Genomic DNA, 14,064 nt, shown 5'->3' on the forward strand with positions numbered 1-14,064 from the left:
GAAGAGAGAGAGTTCCCACCAGAAGAAAATTTTGAAGAAGCAGATGTAGTGAGCCAATCTTGGCTAGAGGAACAAGCTCAACTGATAAAATCTCAAGAGTTTCTTCGTGATGGTCTTTCAAATATGACAGAACAGCTGACGAAAGAACTGAGCTCAGGCAAGAGATAGACCAATTTGGCTTAGATATCCATGACCTGCACGATCAATTGAATACAAAGGTTGAGGCGTCTGATGCCCTACAACCAATTGTTGTGGATACTAGTCAACTTATGGAGCAGAAAGAGGAATTCCAATTATTAGACCAAAATATTATTAATGATGCCAAGGTTGTTGAAGAGTGCAAAATTGAGGATGTCAAAAACAATACAATTTTGGAGTTAGAGCGTATTGGACCTCATTCTAAAAAATTTTCAACATTGTGTTTGGTTGGTGACATGGAAATTGATCCATTCGAGCATGTAGAGGAGTCAATGGATGAGGAACAAAGTGTTTATATTCTGAAATTTGCGATGCCAAGGAGACAAAATGACATTCCTCACTTAAGGGCAAAGAAGTGCAAGATGCGATATCTATTGCTTGGTTCCTTTATTTTCACACCACCGCCTCATGAACGTGACAGAAAAATTGATGCAAAACTAGGGGCGCAATTCATATCCTCAAAGTGGAAGAAAAAGTTGTGAAAGTGATAGCGTCGTGCCGCGACGTTAAATAAGGCGCTTGTTGGGAGGCAACCCAAATTTTTTTCTTTTCTTTTCTTTTATTTTACTGTGTTAATATTATTTTTTTTGTTTTTGTTTTGTAGTATTATTTTTGTATTTTGTAGGAGTACGAGCATGGAGTCAAAGCTAATAGACATGTGTAAAAGCGAGCAGGTGGTTGAAACTAAGTGTGAGGTACCCGCACAAGGGATCATACGTGGGAGAAGTCTGAGTATCCCGTGAGCTGCTAATTCTTCGGCCTTTGGCCTACCAGGGAGTCTCTTTTAACCTCTTATTATTTACAGTGTGCATTGAGGACATTGCACAATTTTAAGTGTGGGGTGAGGAGATTGTCTGAGTGACTTTCAATGCTATTTTAGTTGTGTTAGTTTAATTGAATATTTTTTTTAGAAAAATGAAAAAAAAAGAAAATTTTTTTTTAGACTTTTCCCGACGATGGATCTCCTAGACAGTTTTCTTGAGGGATGTAAGTATAAAGAGAAAGAACAAAAAGATTTTCTTTGTAGATAGTGTAGCAATTCCCCCTTGGTTTTTCTTTGTGCCGCGGTTCTTTTCCAAGGGTTTTGTTTGAACCGGGTGTAGGTAGTTTTATTTTTTTTAGGAGAGAAGCCATGGTGATGTGAATTGAATTGAATCAATATTTTCTAACTTTGTCATGCCTTGAGAATAGTGAGTACTTTAGTTGTGACGCTTAGGCTCAATTTTTGACTCTTGTATAAGTACCTTAAATTGTATGATCTTATCTTTGCTTAACTTCTTTGACTAGAGTGTCTTGATGAGTCCAATCCTGAGTGAGTTATGTGCCATGTGTGTAAGGTTTTATGTTATTCTGTGCATTGCATTCGATGTCTAGAACTTGCCCCGTGTGTTTGCAAAGCGAAATAGTAGTTTTGTTCAGTCTTGGAAGTGATATAGGCGTTTCTTTGTTGAGCCATATAAATATTTTACCCGCCTAATTGTTATGTATCATAGTTAACCCCTTTGAGCCTGTAATCCTGTTTCTTTGGCAGCCATATTACAAGCCTTAATCATTTGTTTGAATTAATCATCTATTTGAACATTTTCAGCTCTCATGAGCACTTGAATTGTTATGAACTTTGTAAAAGTTAAAGTGTGGGGTGTTTGGTTTGGCTTTTGAGTGGAACTAATGAAATAAGGAGAAAGGTGCACTGTTTTGAAAAAAAGTAAGAGCCACTTGAATTGAAAAAAAAAAGATAGTTGTATTGCTGTGAAAATATTTGATAGTGGTGACTCTTGATGTAATTGTGCTTAAAGAAGTGGGGAGTTAATATATATTGATGTGAATGTGGAGTTATGGTTTGACATAAGTATGGAGTTTTGAATGTTAAAGTATATGTATTAAAGCGCTTAGGGAGGTGTAGTCACTCTTATATCTAAATGTATCCTACCCGTCCCTCAGCCTACATTACAATCAAATAAAGTCCTACTTGATCCTAGACTGAATGAGCTCGATTAGTAGAGTAGTACACTACGGGCAAGCCTATGGTGCATCTTTTGTGGCATATGAATGTTATTTCTGAGAGTGAGTGAATTCTTTCTATCTTGAGTTCCTAAGTGTTCTTAAATTTTATTGTGTGGGACCACTCTCGTTGGTTGAGTGAGGGCACTTGATTCATGAAAGAAAGGTAATGTCATTGACCTCTATGGTTGAGTGAGGGCACTCGTTGGTTGAGTTCGCGCTTTAATCGCTAGTGTTTTGCACTAATTGTGTATTTTATGCCTTGTAGGAGTGATTCCGAGCTATGTAGATGTTATGGAATGAATTCAAGTAATTTGGAGCTTTGAAGTCTGAGTAAAAGCCCAAGGATACGAGCCGGGATCGCGTTTGGGGGTCAACGGATGATAGTTAGAGCAAACGAAGACTTCAGTAGGCAGATTGTGCACTGTCTAGTAAAATAGATATAACTTTTTGCTCAGAACTCCATTTTGGCTCCACAATATATGGTTGGAAAGCTAACTCAAAGGGGCTACGACTTTCTTGTTTTACGTTTTTTCAAATTCGGAACGGAACAGGGTGAAAAACGCGGGAAGAACGCGCGAAAGTCGCGCGCGTTAAAGGCTGAGGCAGAATAGTGCGAGAAGAACGCGCGAAGGACGCGCGAGCTCGCGCGAGTCACCCGGGAAAAGTGTCCTTTTTCACATTGGAGAAGGTATAATTGTTTGGGCCCAACCCTACTTGGTATATATACATGAGAGAACGTTTTTAGAGTAATTTTTGGACGGGAGAGGATGCCACTTTTGGTGATAACACACACCACGCTTGGAGGAGGCTTCTAACTAGTTTTTCTTCTCTTCTCTTCCTTTAATTTTATAGTTTATTAGTTCTAGAGTTTTGGGTGCTACATGAACGTTGTAGTTTGAAGCTTGAATTGTTCTTATTATTTTATCATATTGGTTTATTTATTCAATCTTGCGCTTAATTATTTGATTGCTTGATCACCCATTGAATACTATCTACGAATCTAGGATTGAACTCGGGAGAGGGAATTCTAGATTACATATAAGATTGAGTAGAGCAAGATCTTAACTCTTAGGGGGAGCGGATTTGCGGTTAGGATAGGAATATACCTAATCGCCTTGCTTGGTTATTATACGGGAATTATATATGCGTTCTTGTTAATCCTAATTCCATAGGAATATAGGCGTTAGGTTAGCTTGAATAGGCGAGTTGTACTTCGGGAGAAGGCTACGAGCAATATTAACCCTGTCAATCAATAAACCAGATAAATTAATTAGACGATTTAGGTGGAAAACTCAACGGGATTGTTAGCTAACCCATAACTCTAGAATATTCACTCATATTGAATTCGTCTCTACAATTCGCCAACTTGTTTCTTTAATCTCTTAGTTTACCACTCTAGATTATCTTTAGTTAAATATTCATACTTTAGGATTCGCTTGAATAGATTAATTGTTTGATCTAATTTGGCTGATAGTTAATCACAAGTCCCTGTGGGTACGATATCTGGACTTACTATCCTATATTACTTGTCGACCACGTATACTTGCGTGTGCGTTTGGGAGCAACACCTACACCTGACCGTTTGGACGGGGAGCATGAGTACATGGGTTGGTATCGCAGTGTTACCCGACTTTTCATCGAGAATCCCGTTCATTGCGCTGGTGGTCGGTACGTTCTATACGCCGGGAGGCATGAGGCACTGGTATGTTATTTGTTATACTTATAATGTTACATTACTTTAACATCCTTCCTTAATTAATATTTTATATGCTATTCAGGCTATTGCTTACACCAGTTCTACCAGTTGGGAATGGAGATGCTACAGCATACAGGCGAGGGAGTGGTAGTTGTGCACGGGCTTGGCTGTCGGGTTACTGATCTTGCTGCTGCCACATTGAGACGTGCCCGAAAGGATGGGCTCTTAGGATACGAGGCTGCTTATGTGCCGCCCGAGGAGTACCATCATGGGCCACAAGTGGCCTCTGAACGTGGTAGACATGGCAGGCGTGGCCATAGAGAAAGGGGGATAGATCATTGCAATTGAGGCACCCATGGTGGTCGGCGAGGATAGGGTCCCCGGTAAGGGGGCGTTGAGGCACCCGTGGAGGATATTAGAGATGATCAGCAGGGTGACTACCCTGAGCCACAGGATGCTCCTCATGATATACCGTCATTCAGCCTTCAGCTATCACCAGGGGCTTCACAGTTGACCCCGTCAAGTCCAGTGTTGATCACGGGTACGACCATTACGCAACATGATTGGCATCAGTATTTTCCTAATCGTCCAGAGCCATCGAGGGTTGTTGCTGATCGTCCGATACGAGAGGTGCACAGTGGGCGACGACTGAGTTATGGCTCATCACCGAGGGCTGCTGAGGATCTTTCAGGAACAGATAGGGATACATCACATCGGGGCGAGACGTCACAACCTTCATCTACTCCAGTGCACCTCGATGTTCCGACAGAGCATTGTGTGGCTCTTCATGCGCATGTTTGTTTGTATTACTATTATTTCAATTTATTTTTACCTTATAGATTAGTCAGTAATATCTAAAGTGTTTATATTTTTTTAAAAATATTTTGTCATCTCCCATCACGGAGGCCACATTGTGCAATACTCGCTTGCTAGAGACGGATGATCTTATTCAGCAACCCGCTGAGATCATGATATGACCATTAAATTTTTTTGCTAACACGTACGTTAGTATTCTATATTTCATATACTAAAATATCTTATTATTTTGTAGGCCTGCCAGCCTTATTGACGATCATGCTGCAGCGCATTCTCCGATAAAGGGGCGACGTGATAAGGATTGTCACACCTCCTTTTTCCGAGGGAATATGGAGTTTTTCCAACTAAAGATGACATTATTCGAAATGGGATTATTTATTTAATCAGAGTCGCCACTTGGGAATCTACATTTTGTGCAAGTTCTCCATTTCGTCACAACCTTTTCTCCCCTTCTCAAGTAAACTTGAAGCAAAACTATAAACAATGGAGGGCATTATTTCTGAGGGCTTTAATTCTTATGTACCTTCACTATACACTAGCACATGATGTATATTTTTTGGTTTCTTCTTCTCATTCGTGCACATTAAAATTTTATATAGTTGCTAATGATTAAGCTGTCATGGATGTACAGTGACGGAGTGAGTGAGTCCCAGTTCAACCAAGTCATAAACATTGAGCTCGATCAGATTATCGAGGTTTGAATGTGCAGTAACTGCAACTTAGTTTTTTCCATGACACCTATTCTTTTCCTAATCACTAAATATGACCATATTCTCTAGGCCTGCAACCATCTGGATGAGAATTGGTTTCCAAAGTTGACAGTCGTTGTTGCACAAAAGAACCACCACACAAAGTTTTTCCAGACTAACTCAGCTGATAATGTTCTTCCTGGTTTGTACTTTTAGCTACCTAGGTTGTGTTATTACTGGAGTATAATTTGATTGACTCGTTCTGTATAAACTTCCTTTGAAATATCTTTCTATGGTGATCGACAATGCAATTTGCCATCCTAAGAACGACGACCTGTACATGTGTGCTCATGCTGGGCCTAGTGTGAGTTTTGTAAAATCCCTTGTTCGAGTCTGCTCTATGATTCATATTAATTGCTTCTATTCTATGATGAGCTTCTGTCATCTTTGTGATGAAATTGGATTTTCAGCAGATGACATGCAAGAGCTGGTCCATTCACTATCATATGTGTAAGTAAACAATCTCCTTCTATAAGTGGATGTTACTTGTCGTTCAAATCCTTCCTTGAGAGATTTTATTTATCTTTTCTACTGTGCTGCAGGTATCAGAGAAGTACTACAGCCATCTCTGTTGGTAAGAAAAATCATTTGTGTTTTACTAGTATTGCTTTTTCAGGAATTATGATTCTTTACTGGCTTGAAAGGTGTTAAAATATGGAATATCATCACATACTACTCCTAATGCTGATCTGATAGAAGAATTTTGTTTTTCCTTAATGCGTTTCGCGCAGTTGCACCTATATGTTATGCCCACTTGGCAGCAGCACAGATGTCACAGTTTATCAAGTTTGATGAACTGTCAGAGACGTCGTCGAGCCATGGTGGAGTTACAGCAGTTGGTGGTGCTCCAGTTCCCACATTGCCTCGGCTTCACAGGAATGTGCGCAGTTCTATGTTCTTCTGCTAAGTCTTACATTTAGAGAAAAAACTAAGGGAAACTTTTAATTCTGTACGATGCTTTTAGTTTTGCTGTTTAAACCTTTTCGTAAAACATTCGTCTATATGAGAGAGTTAACTTAGTTCCATCTTCTTATTATTATCATTGCTAAATTCATGCTTTTTCCTTCGTTGTGGTTTCACCTCTGGTGTTATTTATAGCCACATGTCGTATAGTTTTTTCAACTGCTAACAACAAATTGTAAGACGAGGATTGATTATTTAATCATTTACTAGACAAATCACTTAATTAATTGAAAAAAGTAGAAATTCTACAATCATTTATGACAAAGTTTATTGCCTAATCAAAGGGCTATTGTACGTGTTACGTACATCATTGTGTGTGTCCGCCTGGACTAGGGGAGGACAAAACACAGAGCACTATTATATCATTGGTTTGACAATTAAGTTGATAGTTATTTATATGGAACATAGTGAGGGACTACAATAATGTTGTTTTACTTAATTTAGATCAAGTATTGATGCCTTACTTCACCCCCAAAAAAAAGGTAAGGCGCATTAAGGAATATCAACGAGGCTCCAGTAACTCAACTACAAATTTCATTGTTACAACTAGCAAAAATACCGTCTCAGAGCCTTTGACGATAATTGGGCGGAGAATTCATCAAGGCACGAGGAAGCAAAACCAAATTACAATCGCCGATAATTACAACTATTAAAATAATAGTTCACCAACATACCAAGCTTTCTTCATTTTAAGGTATAGGGAACGAAATTTTGTATACTCCATGGGCTGTAGTAGTGCTTTAATTCCGTCTACCTTTGTTACGCCTAGTAGCTACTTTCGTCCACCCGTCCTCGTCCACTTCAGCTGGCTGCTTCGTCACAGGCTCATCAACTACCATACCCTGGCCCAAATTTGACTGTGTTCCCACAGAATCAATTGCCATATCTGATGAATTGTTACCCAAGTTTTCATTGCCGTCATCACTACTGTCGTCGTCATCAGTAGCATCCTGGAAAGTTTTGCAAAAGTAAGCAATAAAACAAATTATCACTGGACAACATTCTCCAATTACAAAAAAGAGCATCACGGGGGGCAAAATTCAAGAGCAACAGTTTCAATTTAGGGCACTTTTCCCTTGGGGTTTATATTAGTCAATATATCAACAGCATCAACCTGGGGAATTTAACGGTTTGGGGCTGCTAAAAATAATACAAGTTCAAGATATTTTATAGAATTCCTCAAGAATCACTTAAGTAGAATTCATGAACAAGGCCATCAGGGAAAAACTCTCGACTAATAAAATAACAAGTAGAAATATTACAACAAAGTTTCCATGCAACAAGTAGTTCAAACACAAACTATGAACAGACTAGAGCATGCATCCTTTCCAATCCTTTTAATTGCCCACAGCGGTGGCTTAACCAACGATACTTCAAAGGAAAATGGATATGTATTTGCTGGCTGGTGAAAGTTTCCATGCAACAAGTAGTTCAAACACAAACTATGAACAGACTAGAGCATGCATCCTTTCCAATCCTTTTAATTGCCCACAGCGGTGGCTTAACCAACGATACTTCAAAGGAAAATGGATATGTATTTGCTGGCTGGTGAAAGAAACCAAAGATTTTTTTGATCAAGAATATAATATTCACAAACCGAGTGAAAAAACCAAAGACACTTCGAAGGGAAAAGGGAGACTGTCCTTAACTTAAATGCAGATGTTCATACTTGCTTATTTTGTGGTGCAAAAGGCCAATATATATGATGTAGACACAGCTACAATTTCTCAGCTCCTTATCCTGAATGAGATAAGGAATGGAGTTTTTGCCTCTTTTGTACAGTACACATTCAAAATCTTCCTACTGTTGCTTATACATTTAGTGAACAAAATGATTACCTTACTTATCAAAAAGAACTCATATAGTGAACCCTAACTAATTTAGGATTGAAGAGTGGTTGATTAATTGATATACTAGCACGTTTCAGTAACATGCACCTCCTACCAACCATTCCGCTACAGCCTCTGCCCTTCGGGTGAGCACTCTGTGCGCACTGGATAAATCCCCCACTGTGTAATAGCCTGCAAACTACACAAGGAATGTAAACCGCACTAGGCAAGCCCTGTGCGACAGACTCGACCCATAAGGCATTGAGGGGGGATCGATCCCAGGTCATCTGTATGGATGACCACCCTCCAAACCAATTCGGCATCCCCGAAGGGATAATCCAGCTTTATGCTTGTTATCTTATAAACGGTTGAATATATTAGGTCTTCTCATTCTTCTCAAGTTCCTATTTCCTTGGAACAATTAGCAAAAGTACACCATGCATAATTACCTTCATCTCATACAGTTACCATTATCGAATACCTGATTTACCCAAGCATCATTTGTAATAAATATGAATTAAGGCCTATATTACTTCCACACAAGTAACTCATCCAACATACTAGTTCTTCTTCATCACTTTTTGTAATGCATATGATAGGATACATTGAAGTAGTAGGTGACTATCAACAGAAAAAATTTCTAACGATCACAGAGGAAAAAACATATACTGCCTATAACAAAGGGGATGCTTACTTGTCTGACATAAGTGGCAGGTCTCCTTCCAACATTTGTTTCTCTTAGCAGTTTGATTGAATTGAAATTGCCTTCCAGACACTCTTCATGCATAAACATCATTTTTTCTGCTACCTGAAAGAAAACATCAATATTATTTGTTAGGGAAGCATACATCATATCTGACTCCAAAGCCTTACAGAAATGCATGATTACACGAACAATAAATTTTCTAACCACTGTAAACAACATAATTTAGAAAGGGTAAATTACCATTTTAGTTCTTATATTCTAAAATTGTACTTCTCCCTAACAGGAACAGTACAACAGTTTGGTCAAAATTCAAGATAACAACAACAAAAAGAAAATAGCAAAGAAAACACCACTGACGGTTTCCTGATCTTTTTTGTTCGCATGATGCTTCCTTGAACAAAGGTTAGCGGATGGCAGCAAAGAGAATGGGACAGAAATTCTCATCCCAGAAAAATGAAGAAGAGAGAATGGGACAGAACTAAGGAGAACTGGGAAATGGCTGCCTGTAGGGAGGCGGAGTACCACAAAGGGGAGGGCAAACCACAAACATCCTTCTTCAAGTTGTGGACTAACTATCAATTGATTCCCATAATTCATTTATATCTTCCAATGAGATATCCGTAGCAAGTTATTACTAAGCCTTCTAAGCTTTATTATTACAGGTAGAAAAAGTTAATAACACATGATGATATTTTGTGGACGTTTATCTCGTATTTTTTATCAATTAAATGAGGTAAAGGCACTGAATTTAAGATATAGTTCTTAAGTCACCTTGATACTCCCAATTGAAATGGACAGTTTGGTTGTATGAAACAAAGCACCAGGGCAGCAATAAAGATTGGTTTTAAAGAGGACGCTGGTCATGCGATCAATTCCAAATTGAACTTATATCAGTATATACTATTAATGTAATATTCTTTTTTTTTTTCACAAAAGTAATCCATATTCCTAGCTTCCTGTTTTGGCCGAACACAAAATGCTGATTAGCCTTCTCTTTCAGATTCACCAAAAGAATTAAGTTTGAAAGTGTGGTCAAATGCAACATCATAACCTTCAGCATAACCAAAAGGGGAGAATAGCAGCAGAGTAAACATATTTGATTGATAACGACAAAAACCTTTACTGAGACCCCAACTTTTTTTTAATGACTTAGTGCTACAATATAAATACCAGGACAATCTGGAGAATTTACACACTTGAATCACGCCAGAAGTTAGCACACAGCATATACTTGTTGAATTATTTCAAATCGGATGAGATGTACTTCAAAGCCTGATTAAGTTTCTGGAAAATTAGAAGTGCTTACTTTTCGAAAGAAAGCGTTTATGAGGAGTTTGTTTGAAGTTTTCCAAACACAGGCATAAAAACTGCTCCACTTAATTTCATTGTCTATGAAATCATTCCCACGAATATTTTATGTAGCCCTAACACAGCAAACAAAGATGATAGAGAATTAGGGATTACAGGGCAAGGAGTGGCACCGTACCTCCTCAAGACTGCCATCATTGACTTCAGTATTTAGAGACAACATGAACTCATCTAGAATCTCCTCTATATCATCCATATATACTTTTTCTGCATAATGAAAAACAATGAGGAACCCACAAAAACAATAGAAAAACAAAATTTTAATCAAATACAATAAAATAAAATAAAATAAGTAGAAAACAAAGGATATTAGCAGCTGGGAATGGCTTAAATATGTAACTCCCTCCATTTCAATTGAGGTGTTGCTTCTCTTTTTAGTTTGATTCAAAAAAGTTGCCTCTTTTAATATTTAGTACGTAAGTTTTAAATTTCAACATTTCCATTTTACACTTGATGAAAATCTGAATAACATGTCATGTTTAAAAACACAAGATAAAACTAAAACACATAAATTGAAACAGAGGGAGTATTAATCATATGCAGAATTACCTTTGGAATTTGTGAAGGCGGAAAATATGTCGAGATTGAGCTGACTGGACTTTTCACGAGAGCCGCGGCCACCCCAGTCGTTCTCGATAGCCATCTGAAGGGCAGTCCATCTACCTAGCACCAACCCGATGCCTTCCTGTAACTGTGCAGCCGCCTCAGCCGTCAGCTGAGCTGGTGCGGCATCGTTGCCGTTGTCCATTCTGAACCAAAAAACAGCACAGAGGCAAGGGCGGCAATAGGGTAAGACAAGTCTTGCCTTAGGCCCCCCAAATATTTAAGGCCCAAAAAATGTATAGTACTACTATATCAGTATATAATATATGTAATTTATATTTATACAATTTGTAATAAAATATTATAAATTTAATATTTTACTTAAATTTGATCGAGGTAGGATTTAATGAGTTAATAGAATAAAACTTTTCTCTCACTAAATTAAATGATATATTTATCTTCTCATCAATTCTATTTTTCTTTCTTTCTTTTTCATATTTTTTACTATTTTGCCTTCTAATTTCAACTCAAATTCTCTAAAATAGCTATTCATTTTTGTCACATTTAATTGAACCACATATCAGAAAGCAAGTTCTTTTGTGTCTCATCTTTTTTAACTAAGAAATCTCCGAGACAAGTGTCGTAAGGTTCAAAACACGATGGATAATAGGCTCAACCCTTTTACCATTTTTACTTAATGCTATATTTTGTATAGGGGAGAGTAGGGGTGGGCGTTCGGTACTTCAGTACGGTATTTATGAATTACGGTTCGGTACTTCGGTATTCAATATATCAATTGTGCATACCAAATACTGTACCAAAGTAGTTCGGTACGGTTCGATATTTTCTTGTTTGTTTCGGTACGATTCAGTACGGTTTCGGATCGTTCCATGTAAATGTCAAGACTACAAACTTATTCCAAAAAGTTGATCAATAATTATTTCCGGTAACATCACTGGCTGCATTACGAGCCTAAAACAAATATTACAATGGAAAGAAGAATTTGAAGGTGGGATCCGAAATTGAATTCAGAAGGGCAAAAGTCATAAAACATAAACTTGGCATTATCATTGACATACTTGAAAGAAAATGTCAAACAAGAAGATAGAAACAGAGTGACAATGAATGATTTTTCTCCTTCACAATGACCATTTCTAGACAATTTAACATCCTAATCAGGAAAATTCTAATTTGATTGCCAATTCCAGTTTAATCAATGACATGTATCAATACATACCAAGGTTGTAAGCAACAAGAACAAAGAAATTGAAACAAACGGCTCAGTTAAAAAGCAACTTAACTCAGAAATGTGATTATAGCTCGCATGAATGAAGATCAACAATGAAGAATGGAGAAGTTATGAACCTGAATGAAGGTCAACAATGAGCAAATAAGCAATCGCGGAGGAGAGGAGAGGAGTCGCCGTCACCGAGGTCGTGAAGCTATTGTAGTCGTGAGTCGTAACTCGTGAATCCGCCGCCGCAACCAAGCAAAGTTGAAAATTTTGAACTAGGTTAGAAAATAGATAGGGAAAGGGGTTTTTTGATACTGCCCGTAGGCGTAGGCGTAGCTTTTCCTTTTCTTGCCTGCCTTTAAGCGACTAAGCCTAACGGTAAGGGATTAGGGAATGGAATTTTTACCTATATGAAACTATATTACTTTCCCTACTTAAGTTTTACTACAATTATATTTTATATACTCAATTATTATTTATGTACATTTTAAAAGAATTAATGATAATAATTAATGTCCTAAAATTACTCTAACGTATATTCCACTCCTCCACGTTTCTCTCTCCACATTCCACCCCTTCACACACGTACCTTGCACTCACTCACCATTCCATCATTGACAACCATTAGAAAACTTTAAAGCTTTGAATTCGAATTTGGGGAGAGTAGGGGCGGGCGTTCGGCACTTCGGTAAGGTATATGTTGAATGATATAGCAATTTATATCATTAACTTGCTATATGTTGAATGATTTCTTGTGCTCTGACACCTAAGGATGTGGCCTAACGGTTAATAAAGTGGGTGAAAACATTGGAGATCCGGGCTCAAATCCTGTAAGGACAAACACTAGGTGATTTCTTCCCATCTACCTAAGCCTGGGTGGGCAGAGTTACTCGGTAATTGTGCTGGTGGGAGGTAATCGGGTGCTGGTGGGAGGTAACAGCAGAGGCGGAGCCAGAATTTGAAGCTTGTGGGTTCGGGATTCTAGTTCGTTTATGTTACTAGGTTCTAAATTAACAATGTATACATATTTAATGAATTTTTTAACACAAATACAGATTTTGGACCAAAGTTAGTGGGTTCGGCCGAACCCGCAAGTGCTATGCTAGCTCCGCCCCTGGGTAACAGGTACCCGGTGGAGCTTCCGCAGACACCACCTAATCACAAAGAAGATTTCTGGTTATCTGCTGTTATGCTGATATTTTTGAACAGAGTGTTGCTTACGATAGGTCCAGTGCTCCAAAGAACTGCAGGATATCCGGATGGCTTCATGATAAAAAGGAGATTGATCTAGCAGCTGATAGCGAGAAGATGTTCCTTTTGACGGAGTTCATATATGATCTTGACAAGAGCAATGCTCAGACTTTCAATGTTTTATAATCTGCAGGCTCTAGTGTCGTTGACACAATCCGGTTTGACTTTACATCCAACCATGGGATGCCGCACACATGCATTTATAGGTTGAGGAGGGTACATGGCCGTGAACCAAACTCTTTGGTAATGCAGTCTTGATGATAAAATAATTTAAATTAACAGTGTAATGATTATGACTATCCTGTAAACCCCTTCATTTTTTTGTAGTTGTTTTATAGACAATCTTGCTTTTAGAGATGCGAATGTATGTTTTCTAAATCATTACAACATTTTCTAATCTTCTTGTTCTTCTTTCTGTTTTGGTGGTGGTGTAGTGGGGGTGGGGTGGAACTATTGGATTAGTCCCACTTTCTAGTGTAATACATGGGCATAAGAGCCATTCATTGCGGGCTAACACACTTGGTGAAATCCTTGCCTTTTTATAGTTGATGTGATGGTTCAAACTTTATTATTGTACTTTAGCATCTTCGCTCCTTTACCCCTTTCCTTTCTGATGTAATTAAAAGAATCTTTGAAGAAGCCATTTATTACTCTAGCCCACATTAATACCACAAAGGCTAAGTTGGGTTGTAATCATGGTTACTATT

General features: G+C 38.2%; 1 protein-coding gene across 2 annotated transcripts; it reads right to left on the bottom strand.

Moving 5' to 3' along the window:
- Positions 1-6,842: 6,842 nt before the first annotated feature.
- LOC109208356 (pre-rRNA-processing protein TSR2 homolog) lies at positions 6,843-12,489 on the bottom strand. 2 transcript variants are annotated; one of them, XM_019371460.1, is made up of 5 exons: positions 12,238-12,489; positions 10,879-11,134; positions 10,448-10,536; positions 8,950-9,063; positions 6,843-7,376 (listed from the first exon to the last, which is right to left on the bottom strand). In XM_019371460.1, exons 2-5 carry the CDS (start codon positions 11,075-11,077, stop codon positions 7,167-7,169), a joined length of 612 nt encoding a protein of 203 aa, XP_019227005.1. In that variant the 5' UTR covers positions 11,078-11,134; positions 12,238-12,489; the 3' UTR covers positions 6,843-7,166. The 2 variants fall into 2 exon arrangements, with proteins under 2 accessions (XP_019227005.1, XP_019227004.1); XM_019371459.1 differs by having other exon boundaries at positions 10,879-11,078; positions 12,238-12,488.
- Between the last annotated feature and the right edge of the window lie 1,575 nt (positions 12,490-14,064).

The sequence above is a fragment of the Nicotiana attenuata genome, unplaced genomic scaffold (genome assembly GCF_001879085.1).
Source record: "Nicotiana attenuata strain UT unplaced genomic scaffold, NIATTr2, whole genome shotgun sequence".
Classification (NCBI taxonomy): domain Eukaryota; kingdom Viridiplantae; phylum Streptophyta; class Magnoliopsida; order Solanales; family Solanaceae; genus Nicotiana; species Nicotiana attenuata.